Here is a 15,483-nt window from a genome sequence, read left to right as displayed (position 1 = left end):
TAATCTATTTAAAAATCACCCAGTAACACGATTGGGCATTTGCATTAGGCATATTTAAATTTAGGATATTTTCTACATGATCAAAATATAAACTATCAGTATTATTAGGTGGTATATAAGACACAAAAATGAAAGTGGGCCATCCTCACTAGAAATAGAAACACAAAGTTGTTCAATTAAAGGAACAGTTTTAGTTAGCGCTATTTCAATTGCACGTAAATCTGACTTCACTGCAATTAAGACACCTCCTCCACGGGTAGTATTCAACGACACACCATATCTGTCTCTTCCAAAAACAGTATAAAAATTTCTATCAAAAAATTCTTCACTGCAGAAGTCATGATTAAGCCAAGTCAAAAGACGTCATAAACACATTGGGATGTAGCAGCAAACAATAAATTTTCTTTTGTCCGCATTGCAGACATGTTTTGGTAACAAACTTTAAGGTTTTGAATTGAACACATATTACGCATTTCTTTAATAGGCCTAGTGTCATCCGCATCTATTAAGCCGACGGAGTTTCGCCCTCTTTGTGAAAAAACGGAAAGGCCTAATAGTGACATTTGTCGGCCATAGCGCAGCATTAATCTTGCTATAATCCGTTGATAATACGCGTATTTTAAAAGTTACTCTTACTGGAGATTTGATGTCTGTATCTTTTTTATCACCTTGAGCAGCGTATATTTGATGCATCAATATTAGCGCGCATAGAGATGTATTGCACAATATTGTCTTCGGTAACAGAAGGTTTAAATGATGACAAATGCAGCCACTTGTACCGTAAAAATACATCCAATACAGGATTAGAATTGTTACCACTAACAACAACAGGCGCTTTTCTATTATCTGCTTTCACCTCATTTTCGTCGTTTTTCGGCAATGAGACAACAGTTTGCGACTGAGCATTACTAAAAACACTCGCAGCAGCACCCACATACGTCTGAGAGACAGCATCAGCTTGTATAGAAGTTATTGTTGTTACAGTTGAAGTCTCAATGTTAGCATCGACAACACCAGCAGAAGTCACAGAATTAACAATTGTTGATTGCTAAGAGGTAGATTGGTCCGTTGTTAACGTAGGTGCAACGACCTTAAATGTAGAGCGCGTGCGAATTTTATTGTTGGTTTTTGCTTTACCATTCGATTGTGTCTCAGTTGGAGTGAGCAACTCAAAAAATTTTGCAACACGTCAAAACTTTTTAAGGCTTTGTGAATTTTAGCACCAGAGAACATAGCAACACAATTATCATACTTGTACATTAAGTTTTTATTGTCCTTCACCATATTGGCAGCATCAACTGAAATATTTGAGCATTCAGTGTGGATTTTCTAATTGCAAATACCACCAAATAAATAATCTCCTTGCAAGCACTGCAAATTACATTTAGAACAGCTGACCATTATGTTAATTAGAACCACTAAAGGTAAAAAACTTAGAAACAAACCGAATAAAATAAGATACGCTTATCAGCACAGAAAAACACGTCTTTTCACTTTGAACGTCAGTTTGAATTTGTATTGAAAATGGTCTTTATTAGACTACTTTGAGAGTAGTACATTTATACTTCACAATTAAACTTAACATTGCAACTGATAGCGTGTTTAAATCAAAACTGAATCTTGACTACTCAGCTTGCGTTGCTTTTATACTTTCCGTTGCTTCATTCGCATATTTCTACTAAAGTATAGACGTTTTTACACAATTTTTAACATAATTTAAGCACAGAAATACACTGATTGGAGTTTTAGAGATTAAAAGTTATAATTCTGAACACATTACCTGAATAAAAAGTGTACAAATAATTATTAAATAACAAATACAGACAGTGGTAGTTAACAAATTATGCTGTGGTAAGTGGTGAATGTGACCTACTAGAAGTTTTGTGAAGCTTGCTTCACACCATTTTCGCCCCTGCAACATCTTTATTTTCATAATATTTACTACTAACATACTGATGCTAAAACTCGCGACAATATGTAGATATCCATGCGTTTGTGTATATTAATTATGTGGGTACATACATGTCTGTTTGTATTATAAGTCCATGCTCTAATATTGAAATGCCAATGCGACAGTTACATATGCATGTACATTATTAAATGGAAAGGTAATGATTGAATTTAAAGTAAATACATTTGCAAGTAATCCTGACTTATGGCAACATGCAGGGTGTGTCGCTAGGTGACCCAACAGAAGGGAAATTGTAATCTGGCAGAGATGACCAGGGTACTCCGCCAGAAGAACCAACGTCCGGACAACAACCAAATAAAATTTTGAAAAAGAAAGTGAAGTTGAAAACGGTGAAGTAGAAAATGGTTTAGAGGTAAAGAAACAAAGGAAATTAAAGAGTTTATATGTTAGGAATGGAAAGTACGAGGAAGCCCGTTGGGAACTATTTTGTGAGGGGATAATAGAGCAAAGAAGAAGCAGAAATTTTAAGAAAATACAAAAGATGGGGGAAAGAGGAAATTTTTTTAAGGAACCCGTAGTAAGATAATATCGACAATAGTTACTTTGAAAGGCGATAATCGGTTTTTTCCCAAACAAAGATAGGAGGTAAAGATGCGTGAGCTTTATTGGGGTGCGGAGCAGGAGTCTTGCTCTGGGGAAAAATAACGTAAAATAAAAACTCTTTTAGACTCAAAGATAGGTTGGAGAAGGTTGAAATATGCGAAAGCGACTTATTGGTATCTTTCGATGTGGTGTCATTATTCACTAACATACCCACATATCTTGCTATCAAAATCATAATGAGTAAGTTTCATCAGATCCAAACAAACATACCGAGAAATAAGTTTCTGGAAATACTGAACTTCTGTCTTAAGGACAATAACTATTTCATGTACGATAACAAAACTTATACGCAAAGCTTTGGAATGCCCATGGGCAACCCCCTATCTCCGACAATAGCGGAGGTAATCATGGACGATTTACTCGATGCCACCATTTTACAATTAAAGAATTTTCACAACATAAATATAAAGTTTATAGTAAAATATGTAGACGACATTTTTGCTATTGTAAAACAAAGCGACGTTGAGGTCATTCTGAACACTTTCAACCAGTATCATAACAAATTACAGTTTACTATGGAAAAAGAGGAAAACCAAAAGATCCCGTTTTTGGATGTCCTTATACACAGAAACAACAATGAAATTTTTCTCAATTGGTACTCGAAACCTATAGCGTCAGGCAGAATAATCAATTTTCTCTCATCCCAGCCGAAAAAATACAAAATCAATACAGCTAAAAATATGATAAATAAAGTTTTAACCCTTAGCCATGAACAATTTACGGAATCGAACAAGGAAAAAATTTGCAAAGTGCTTATAAATAATAACTACCCGCGTCATTTAGTAAATACTCTCATTGAACAAAAAACCAAAGAAATGAATAATAAGTCCAAACAAATAACCCTTTCACAAACAACAAATGAGGCAAAACGATACCACAGCATCACATATATTCCAAAATTCTCAGAAGAGCTAAACAAAAACTTAAAAGAACACAAACAAGACATATCTCTGGCGTACAAATCAAATTGCACACTCTCAACTGTATACACCAAAACCAAAAGCAAAATAGAATCACAACATAGAAACAATGTCATATACGAAATTAAATGCAACGGAGGAGAGAACAACGACTGTAACAAAATATACATTGGAACGACAAAAAGACCACTAGGAGTGCGATTACAAGAACACGAATCGGATATAAGAAGAAACAAAAGCGGTACAGCTCTTGCCCAACATATACTGACACATGCGCATACAGCTGATATACAAAACGCCAGAATTTTAGACACAGAGAAAAGAGAGAGAACAAGATATACACTGGAAAGCCTACATATTTTGAAAAACAGAGAAAAAACAATAAACAAAAAGGAAGATAGCGACGAAATCGCGGCAGCATATTTGTTATGTTTATGATAACAAATCAGTCTGACAATGTACCTGACATTGATGGTACAGATAAATTATGTTACGTGACTCAAATTTAAAAATTTTTTTTGTTATTGTTTAATGTTTTTAGATTATACATTTTTTCCAACTTTTCAATGTAAGTGACACTTATACATGTTTTGATGATATTGTCTCTTATGTATTATCTTTGTTTGTGTCTTATAAAATGAAGATCCTGCCCCTGAGGATGCCAAGGAGATTGGCGAAACGTAGGGAGTTAAGTGGAGAAAAAGCGTATCTTTTTTTCTTGCACTAGCGCACATCAGACCGCATCAGCTTATTAAAAAACTAACATTTATAAAAAAAAAAAATCCATAAAGTGGTCAGCAAATAAATATAATATAGTGAAATATTTAAATTGTAACGAAAAAAGGATTCTTCCAATAGGCATCCAGTTCATTAAGACGCAACCGGAGGAGAAACGCCGCTGACAGGCGTGATTGCTCTACCAGTGATGTGGGATGAAATGTGTAGGGTCTTTGAATTTTTGATAGTGCCAGAACTGCAACAGAGGTCCAACAGCTCGTCCCAACCACACGACTGTAACAGAGCTCGTTCCGGTTTCTCTCTTTCTATCCCATTTGCAATATATAGCAATATTACATTTCGAGTGGATACAATAAAGCATCAAATCGGTAACAGGCAATTCCCCATTAGAATAATTTTAGTAGAAATTCGTGCTCATATTCGCTGTTGGTTATTCTTATTAAATTAGAAATTCTCTGTCCCAGACAAATGCAAATGCATCATTTGGACTTAAAATAAGAAATGCGAAGTATTTACCCCTACTGATTCTTATTCACAAAACTAAACATTTGATCGCATTGGAAGAAAATTGGGAAACAAATGCGAAACATTACGTTCATTTATTACGAATGCATTGAAATAATAATAAATTTTTTTAAAGTTTTTCTTTCGACGAATTGCCAAACAAAGCTAGTAAAATCAAAATATTCGCAAAATTTTCAAAAGTTTGTTCATATACTTTGCATATATGAATGTAAGAAATGGTGAATTTCGTAAATTTCTTTGAATATGCACAAATAAATAAAGGTTTAACATAATAATCACGTAGTCTGAATGCATTTCTTGTTTGAAGACCTCAGAAAATCTATACCAGTTCACGTTTCATCAAAAATTAAGCGTTTTATCTCAAGTTTTCTTTAATTTAATTTTATGACAGCAAACAAATAATTTTTTATTGAAGTGTCAGGAGGAATGCGAATGCAGCTAGGCAGTTCACTGCAAAGCTTATATGGCTTTGTTGTTGTTACTGTTATAGCAGTGCTTCGTCCCGTCCAATAGGTGCAACAACTCACAAATTGTATTTTCTTCCAGTGAGTAATTTTAGGCTTGGTGACAATATCTGGGACGAGAGATATCGAACAATAAGATTCTTCCACGTAAGCTGGTTTCTCAAGTTTATATAGGAGTACCACCCTCGCCATTTTAAATTTTTCGGCGGTGACGGAGGTGAACAAAGACAGGTCGAAGGTTTTTTAAGTATATTCATTGTTTTACCGTCTGGGCCTACTGTTTTGGAGGGTTTAGCATGAGCGATGGCATCTTCAATATCTTTGGCAGTGATGGTAATGGGGGGCGCTCTCTGTTTATGCTTGTGTGCGCGTCTGATGGCCCGCCATCTAGCTTTGTCAACCGTGGAATGCATTACATATTCTCGGCAGAAGGCGATCGCATCTGACAGCACTTTGTCGCCAAATGCGATGTATATCTTGTCGTTGTGCTTAGTTGGACTTGATAGGGGCTTTACGGTAGACCACAGTTTACTTACACTGTCAGAGAGGTTACAATTCTTTAAATGCTCTTCCCATTTCACCAGTTTGTTGGTTTATGTCCATTATGTGGGCGTCGCCAGGGTCGTGCTATCTTATAAGGGATTGCTCTATGGCTAAAGTTGCGAATTCCGCTGGATAGTGCAGCCAGATTTCCGGTATTTGGTAAAAGTCTAATTGAGGAGTCGACTGCTAATGTGCTACCAAAAATATCAAAAGAGGTGGCAAAATACGCGGATTAAACACGACATCAATAATCCGAAGGCGGAAAAGAAAAATTGTTTCTCTGTCCAGAGATATTTGTAGTTGAACTTGGCGATTTTCATGTGTTTGTTGTAATGTTGTAGTACCCACAAAAAAAATTGTGAACATATCTGTTTTGCGCGGATATAGTTTTGGTCTCCAAACTGGTGTTGGACCCACCCTTGGTAATTTTTCATAAACGCGGCCGAAGGCCGCCAATGCAGAAAGGTGTTCTGCGAAAAGATACTATGGATTCCACCCCCGGTTACAGAGGGACCCACGGGTAATTTTTCGGTTTTTCGTTAATATCTTTTGAACGAGTTAAAATTTTTATTTTCCGCCTTCGGATTATTAATGCTGATGTCAAGACGAGTCGTTTGACACCTCTCTCTATATTTTTTCTATATTTTTGGACGCGTATTAGCAGTCGACCCCTCAACTAGACTATTACTGGTATTTTTCCAGCGGGAATAAAACGAGCTGACGCGGATTCGGTGACTTAGCGGATGGCACGCTCCCCTTCACGGGCATCATTCGGGATTGGGAGGGCAGCTAAGCGGTTGCGTGTATTCTGTTTGCAATATTCCCACTTTCTTTTTTTGAAGTTTAGGTAAAGGTGTTTTTCAGAGGCGATTTTTTTTGGCAGATCGCTCTAGCGAGAGAAGTATATGTACGTGGTTGCATGCCAATGTTATCATCGGCTGCCAGTTGACGCTCTTAATAAGTCGTACCATTCGCGTGGGGACGCCCCGGCTATCATGCAGAACACCATTTCTACTATTTGGTCCCCCATCATCTCGTCCCTGCTGTCCGCCTGTAGACCAGAATGCACAGATCGTGGTAGGCATCGTCAAGAATAATGAGATTTTTACGGGTGAGTAGTGCGCTGATGTATGGGCAGTATACACTGGAGTAGCAGGTAACAGGATGGATGTAGATGTTAATAATTTCTAAATCTGCGGCCAGCCGATATACAGATATGCCTTGACGTTCCAGGAGGCTGTGCCTACGTCCAATGGCGGGTTGAAATAGATTATATTGCACTGAGTGGTGGGTGGTAAATTCGAGTCCCATACTCAGAGCAGGTCTGCAAAGCAGATCTTGTCGTGAGATTTGTCTCTTAGATCTCAGCAATGCGGATGTTGTGTCGCTTTAAAAATCGAATGTCTCCGCGATCTTCTTAGTTAAGTGATCATATTTCATGAGTTTTCGAAATCAATATGTATAAGTGTAAATATTGTTTTGTTATTGATATTGTTTATTTAATTAATTCATTTGTTTATTTAAAATATTAGCTCAATTCACTCCTCTATATTTAATATGATAATTCAGCTTTTGTTATTACTTTTTTCTATCATTGCTATTTATCTCCCGTCGTGGCATCGTCGAAGGCAGGTGCTGCATTGGGCAGATGTTGCAAGCATATTGGGGCGAATATTAGCAGTTTCGATAAGTCACTATGCCGCTAGTAAATAAATGCAATACGTGTATACAGCTAAGCTAAAAGCGAAGAATAAAAAAGTTAGACATACATTTAAACAACATCTAAAAGCGCAGAAATTGTCACTCACACATATACACGCAGTTAGCAAGAAGACAAACGTGAAGGAGGGATTTTATTACGGATCTTTATTTAGGACCAATTGCGGATGCAAGCTCGCCAAAATGTAGATCCTGATCGAACCAAAGAGGATAAATATAATAAGAGCCGTCACTCGTTATTTTTTAGGTATTTACTCGATGTAAACTATGAGGTAGTCGCTACTTTTGTTTTATGAGGGACATTTTTGAATTGCCTTCCATTTATCCATGCGGTGTTGTCACTTGCAAACGTGTTTTTTGGAAAGAGAATTAAATAATTGTTTAAATACAGTCGGAAAAATAAACACAAATACCCCATGAAAATGTATAGAAGACATTTATAAACATCTCGCCCAAAAAAAGTAGCGACTACCTCATAGTTTACATCGAGTAAATGTCTAAAAAATAACGAGTGACGGCTCTTATTATATTTATCCTCTTTGATCGAACTTCAGACCAAGTAGTTTTTTGGTGTAACACAGTCGGTAGCGCATTGCCATCGACGTGAGTGTCCAATATGGTCGATATTTGGTTTGTGTTGTGTATGCTGTAAATAAGGTCGCCGATGATTGGAGAAAATGTCGGGTTTCGCGAGGGGAAAAGACTGGAGAGATCAGGGAGGTAGTTGTTTATTTTATTTCAAAGCTCATCGATGGGTGGGCCGGCACCTGTAGCCATTAACGTACAGTCATCGGCGTAAGATACAATAGTAGCTCCTTCTGGTGCCATAAGGATTTTCGATATGTAGAAATTAAAAAAAAGTGGGGATAGGACAACACCCTCTAACTAGTAAGTAAGTAGCAGTACCACTCTCTATTTTCCATTTTTCTGGGGTGACAAAGGTACACAAAGACAGGCTGAAAACATGTGCTAGGTATTTAAATCACAATTTGCCAAGTTTTTAAGTATCTGCATGGGCCTTCTGCTTTGGATGTTTAGCATGATCGATGGCGTCTTCAACCTCTTTGGCAGCGATGGTAATGGGGACACGCTGTGTTTATGCTTGTCCAATTACCATATTCCTTCATTCATTCATTTATTTGAAATTTGTATTAGAACATTAAGATCTTACATCTTTTGGAGTACAATCATTTATAAACATCATACAACTTACACACTAATTTGACAAGCACCCAACTTAGATAGCTACAACAGAATTAAATTAGATTAATTATTAAATAAAAAATACTCTCTTGAAGAGTTATTGCAAACTCTGTTAAGCTTAAACCTTAAGGAAAAGTGGGCGTGGTCTTCACTCAGTCTATATAATTTTGCAAGGATAGTGTCTCTGCCAAATTTCAATGATATATATTTTACGGCTTTTGATTTTCGGTTGGTTAAACTTCCCAATTTCGTTCTTCCACATTTATGGTGCCATGCCCATATTCCAAATTTGTTTGGAAGTCCTATTTTGCGTCACAAAACCAATCCATCTACCAAATTTCATTAGCTTAGCGGATTCGTTTTTAAATTATCTCATTTTTTAAATTTTTCTAAATTTTCAATATCAAAAAAGTGGACGTAGTTCACGTCCGATTTCGCTCATTTTCAATACAAATCTATTATGGCTCCAGGTGTGCCAGCGTGCCGAATTTGGTCTGGATATCTCAATATTTGATGAAGTTATCGTGTTATTGGACGGACGGACGGACGGCGAGACTTCAGAAAAAGGGACTCCGTATAGCTTAATGCTAATTCCAGCAGCTCCAATAAACTTGGTTCAAAAAATTACTTAAGGAAGATTGATTTTGCCCCAGTCAAATTCAAAGTGAGGCCAAACAAAAATTAAGGATTCGCGGACTTAAATTCAAATTCAGGTAACAATGAAAAAAAAAAAAAAAAATTAAAATTTCGTCCGGATTGGGAGATTTTTAAAAGTATATTGGAAAGAGTAACAAAAGAGGGGCGGCTCAACCCATTTTCAAAATTTAAGTTTTGATCTTAGCTCAACAATACCACTGGTAGAATATCAGAATATTAATCAAGTGTAGTTAAATACCATAGAGTTACTGCAAACTCTGTTAAGCTTAGACCTTAAGGAAAAGTGGGCGTGGTCTTTGACAGATTTTTATTATCTTCACTCAGTCTATATAATTTTGCAAGGATAGTGTCTCTACCAAATTTCAATATAATATATTTAGCGGCTTTTGATTTACGGTTGGTTAAACTTCCCAATTTCGTTCTTCTAAAGGTGGCTGGTGCCATGCCCATATTCCAAATTTGTTTGGAAGTCCTGTTTTGCGTCATAAAACCAATCCACCTACTAAATTTCATTAGCTTAGCGGATTCGTTTTTAAATTATCTCATTTTTTAAATTTTTCTAAATTTTCAATATCAAAAAAGTGGGCGTAGTTCACATCCGATTTCGCTCATTTTCAATACCAATCTATTATGGGTCCAGATATGCCAGCGTGCCGAATTTGGTGAGGATATCTCAATATTTGCTGAAGTTATCGTGTTAATGGACGGACGGACAGACATGGCTGAATCAAATTTTTTTGATACTGATGATTTTGATATTATGAAAGTTCATATCCATCTCGATTCCTTAACCAACCGTTATCCAATCTAAGTTATTATACCCTGTGTGCAAGTGCAGCTGGGTATAAAAATGCTAGTACTTTATTTACTTTATGCTAGCCCTTATCTATCAGGAGTTAATCCAGTACTATCGTCGTATTCCTGATTGGTCATAACCCTTTATGCCACTTTCTGTAGCCTGCGTGCCGGACAAAAAAATGCACATATGCACACACCGTGGGTGCAGGGTGTTAACATCTGGTCTAAGCTGGACGCGCTGGACATATTTAAATGGAAAATAAATTTTAAATATCGCTAGGAAACCGGTTTTTAGAGAGAAAGCTCAAATCTTACCTGCTAACATTGAATTGAATATTAAGGCTGGAAAGTAGTGATGGAAATAAAGAACTCGGCCCATTGTCCAAAATGGAAAGTAATGCGTAATCCATCCAACAAAGAACCACATTGCTGCATTTAATAACATTATTTGGGATCCACAATTGCCTATGTTAAATAAATGGTAATATATCAAAACTCTGCATGTTTATCAATAAATATAAAATTGTTATACTTCTATACTAATTATATAAAAATGCTTATATCTTATATCTATACTAATTAAATCTTATAACTTTAAACGAGCAATTCTTGTATATTTGTATGTTTGTATAGCCGAACGATCTCGGGAACGGCTCAACCGATTTAAATGAATTTTGGCACAGAAATCCTTCTAAGACTTTCTACCTAGGTGTTGCTACTCAGAATGTTTCACAAGGTTGCCACCTATTCGATATTAAAAAAAAATTGCATGAGATATGCCGATATGGGTATCAAACGAAAGGTATTTCACTCCGCATTACAGTAGGTACATTTTTGAGTAGGGTTGCCATTTAGGGTTGCTACCTATTCGAAATATAAAAAAATTGCATGAGATATGCCGATATGGGTATCAAACGAAAGGCATTTCACTCCGCATTACAATAGGGACATTTGTGAGTAGGGTTGCCATTTAGGGTTGCCACCTATTCGAACTTAAAAAGAAATTGCTTGAGATATGCCGATATGGGTATCAAACGAAAGGTATTTCACTCCGCATTACAATAGGGACATTTTTGAATAGGGTTGCCATTTAGGGTTGGGATAGTTAGACGAAATAGTACTATACTTAATCATATTCTATTAAAGCTTTAAAGGAGAACATTAAAATTAAAAATCTTCGTAAAAAAATCTTAAACATGATTCGACTTAATTTTCTTAATTTCACACACGCTAATAAAATTTAATTGCAATATCAAGGCACCGTGGCAAATTCTAGCAAAATATATTTAAATGCATATTTTTGGCAAATATGAAATGAATAATTGCAATTTCTCACAGATTACTATTAGAAAGATTTCTCACCATAGCAAAAAGGTATCTCACCATGTTAATTTGCTACCCTTAAACACTAGAGGCATATGTTCATTTTGAAAACGACATCTAAGCATTTAACTACTTACCAACAGATGGCGCTTAGGGAAGTAAGTTGACATTTAATTAAACTAACTGATAGTTGTCATTCGTGAAATTTACAAGTTTTTGGAATGTAATAAAATTGTGAGACTTTCATAGTTTATAACTAAAAAACTGTTTGAAATTAATATTTCGGCGCATGAAGATACTCGACCTAAATAACTTAGTTCTCGATTTCACTAATTGTCATAACAATCCCTTATACTATAGGCTGGAATTACCCATTTCAAATTTTTCATTCCAGTTCATTATGCGGTTAGTGTTTGATATGTTTTTGAAATCAATTTTTAAGGAAATCAAATATTGGTAAGTAAAAATATATAATATATGTACATATAAAAAAAGTAGAGTTTGATTAATGATGACATGTAGAACAAAGTATGTTATGCGGCATACTCGATGATTGCCGTGCAAAGCTCGGTCGCCCAGGTACTTAAAATACTTATATCGGCAATGTTTGCAACGGCTTATCTCAAGAAGTACCAAACCGATTTTTATGACTTTTTTTTAAGGAAAGTATTGGGGTAAATAAACACCCTGCGCTTTTATTTTTTCAATTTTCACAAACTAAAGCCCTTTATAATTAGGATAAAATTGATGAAGACCCCGGAATAATGCAAGCTAAGACTTTTCGATGGCCAAACCCAAGCTAGAGCGAGCCAGCAAAAAGATCTTTGTGCTTGTGAAGTGAACGTAGAGCAAGTGTATTTGCACTCAAGTGATATTTATACTCACAGCCGAAGAGTGCGCCATTTCGCTCTTGGCAAATGCACGAATATTTTGCTCACAAACCAAAATGTTTTTTGCTTTGATATTGTTTTGCGATAAACACTGAAAATCAAAACAGTCAATTCCGTACAAATCAACACATATATACTTTGTATGTAGTAAAGTTGATTAGAAACATTAAATAATGCAAGCATAAGACTTTTCAGTGGCCAAATACAAGCTAAAACGGGCCAACAAAAAAGCTTTGTATGTGAAGCAAGTGTATTTGCACTAAAGCAGGCATCGGCAAAATTAAAGTGTGGATGTGCTAGTGAGAGCGGGATAATCTCGCACATCACTTGATGCATCCGTTTGCGTAGTTCATTCGCTTATTAGCAAGCAACAAGACAAGATCGTTTGTTATTATATTTTTAATGCGCACAATGTAAGAAAAAGGTTTATACAGTTAAATACATTGTATTTGCGCAAAAGGGTTGGCCAACATTAAATATTTTTCCCTTGCGCACATTGAAAAAAACCAACAAACGATCTTTGCTTGTTGCCTGCTAATAACATTCGTCAACATTGCAAGCGACGCACACAATCGATGTTGCTGCGCCAAATGCTCAGTGACAACTAAACTAAAGAGAATAAGAATACGTGTGAATTGAGTGTGCACAATTGTGCCATTATTTGCCGATATCTGCACTAAAGAGAGTACATCAGTTCGCTTATGTCAAATACCGCTTTCATTCCTTTGTTTTTCTTTTTGTAATATGAAACATAAAAATAAATAAATGTAAGGCGCGATAACCTCCGAAGTGATCTAAGGCCGAGCTTCTCTTCCAATTTGCGTCATGCTCCTATTGATTTTCCCTACAAATTGGCCGGACGGGACCTACATGATTTAGCCGACTCCGAACGGCATCGGCAAGGCAGATGAGTTTTCACTGGGAGTTTTTCATGGCAGAAATACAGTCGGAGCGCTTGCCAAGCACTGCCGAGGGGCGACGCCGCTTAGAAAATTTTACTTCTAATTGAAAAACCTTATTTCCAAGATTTTGATGTTGCTTTGCCCGGGGTGCGAACCCAGGGCATAAGGTGTGGTGGGCGGAGCACGCTACCATCACACCACTGTGGCTGCTATGAAACATATTATATGCAAAACCAAAGTGTGCTTTGATTTGATATTGATTTGCTACAAACATACAGTCAATTGCTGACAAAGCAACACATATGTATGTAGCTTAAGAAAATAATAAACGCGCTCTTTCTGTCTCTTCCTCCCTTTACCTTATTTTCAATTCTGATATTTACTAGCGAAGTATGATGCTTTTTGGAACAAAGGGGAGAGTTGAGCAAATGCATTTGCACTAAGCCGCGTACTACACAACGAGCTGATGTATGTACATGCATATGGATGTTAGCGCGCGCAAATCAAAATCTCTTTTTCAAACTTCATTGTATTTATAATTTTATGCTGCAAAACATTGCCTAGAAGTTACTGAATATTGGTCTTAAATTAAATTAAATTAAAAGGTAAAGTTTTAAATTAAATGGTTAATTATAAGTTTATCATTTTGTAAAATAGTCCTTTAGGCATAAAAAAAACAAAAAAAGTCCTCTGTAAATAGGCGGATATGTACGTTTCGCAGAAATGAACAGCCGATGAGCGTGCGTGCAAGGCGTGTTGAAAATGAAAGGTTGCGAGCATTGAACAACAGGCAAGGCGGGATTTGTCTGTGTTGGAAATATAAATAAATATGACAACATTGAACTCAATTATTTTGCACATGTTAATTCACGCATACTTACATACTTACATAGTTAAGTTTAGTTATAAGACATAAGAAGAAGAGCACAAGTACTAGTTTAAGAAACTGGTTCATGTAACTTGGACTTACAATAAATTCAACTTGCTTATTACAAATAAACTATTAAATAAATAATAAATTCAACAGTCTGCAGTCAGCATTTAACTACACACCACATCTGAATTATGTATATGGAAAATTCTCTTCTTTTCATTGGCCGCATGAGTGAAATTTGCGTTTTTTGTAAGGCTAGGAAGTGGCCAAATGAAACACCAGTAGTGGAACTCACTAACTTTTTTATCCACATTCGCCGTTGCTTTATTTGCGAATTGATAACTATAACGATTTTTTTAATCAGTAACTGTTGTATATCGATATTTGTTTATCGACGATCAGCTGTGTTGTTAAATAAACGGCAAGTAAATTGGCAGCGTTAAAAATCACGAAATTAATATTTCTGGCAATTTTAGTCAAAAAAGAAAATCAACTTTAATTAAATACTTTCAAACACGAAAAGCTGCTTTATAAATCAAATGGCATTTGAGTACTTGGCTTACGTTTTATCACAAGATAACTCATTCCACTTGAATGCATCGGAGTTTCGAAAGCAATACCGACTAACTCCAGACCTGGCTCATCCCTGCAAAAATCAGAAGTACTCCATGCATGCATGTATGGAGTACTCGCTATGGACCAACCGAGTGCTCCAAAATTAACCACAATTCATACGAAAACAAGTAAGGAAGGTTAAGTTCGGGTGTAACCGAACATTACATACTCAGTTGAGAGCTATGGTGACAACATAAGGGAAAATAACCATGTAGGAAAATGAACCGAGGAAAACCCTGGAATGTGTTTGTATGACATGTGTATCAAATGAAAGGCATTAAAGAATATTTTATGAGGGAGTGGGCCATAGTTCTATAGGTGGACGCCATTTAGGGATATAGCCATAAAGGTGGATCAGGTTGACTCTAGAATGCGTTTGTACGATATGGGTATCAAATGAAAGGTGTTAATGAGTATTTTAAAAGGGAGTAACCCTTAGTTCCATAGGTGGACGCTGTTTCGAGATATCGCCATAAAGGTGGACCAGGGGTGAACCTAGAATTTGTTTGTACAATATGGGTATCAAAAGAAAGGTGTTAATGAGTATTTTAAAAGGGAGTGATGCTTAGTTCCACAGGTGGACGCCGTTTCGAGATATCGCCATAAAGGTGGACAAGGTGTGACCCTAGAATTTGTTTCTACGATATGGGTATCAAATTAAAGGTATTAATGAGGGTTTTAAAAGAGAGTGGTGGTAGTTGTATAAGTGGTCGCCTTTTTGAGATATAGCCATAAAG

General features: G+C 36.2%; 1 protein-coding gene across 2 annotated transcripts in view; it reads right to left on the bottom strand.

Moving 5' to 3' along the window:
- Nucleotides 1-15,483, bottom strand: part of tw (Protein O-mannosyl-transferase 2) — a 2,413,568-nt gene that overhangs the window by 183,237 nt on the left and 2,214,848 nt on the right. Inside the window, exon 12 of one of the 2 annotated variants that reach the window (XM_067760056.1) lies at nt 10,458-10,607. The exons of the other annotated variant lie outside the window; for it this stretch is intronic. Within the exon in view, the coding sequence (XP_067616157.1) occupies nt 10,458-10,607 (150 nt within the window). The remainder of the gene's footprint in view (nt 1-10,457; nt 10,608-15,483) is intronic. 2 annotated transcript variants of the gene reach the window in all.

This window comes from Eurosta solidaginis, chromosome 1 (assembly GCF_040869045.1).
Source record: "Eurosta solidaginis isolate ZX-2024a chromosome 1, ASM4086904v1, whole genome shotgun sequence".
Classification (NCBI taxonomy): domain Eukaryota; kingdom Metazoa; phylum Arthropoda; class Insecta; order Diptera; family Tephritidae; genus Eurosta; species Eurosta solidaginis.
Note: the sequence above shows the minus strand (reverse complement) of the source record. Positions and strands in the feature narration are given on the sequence as shown.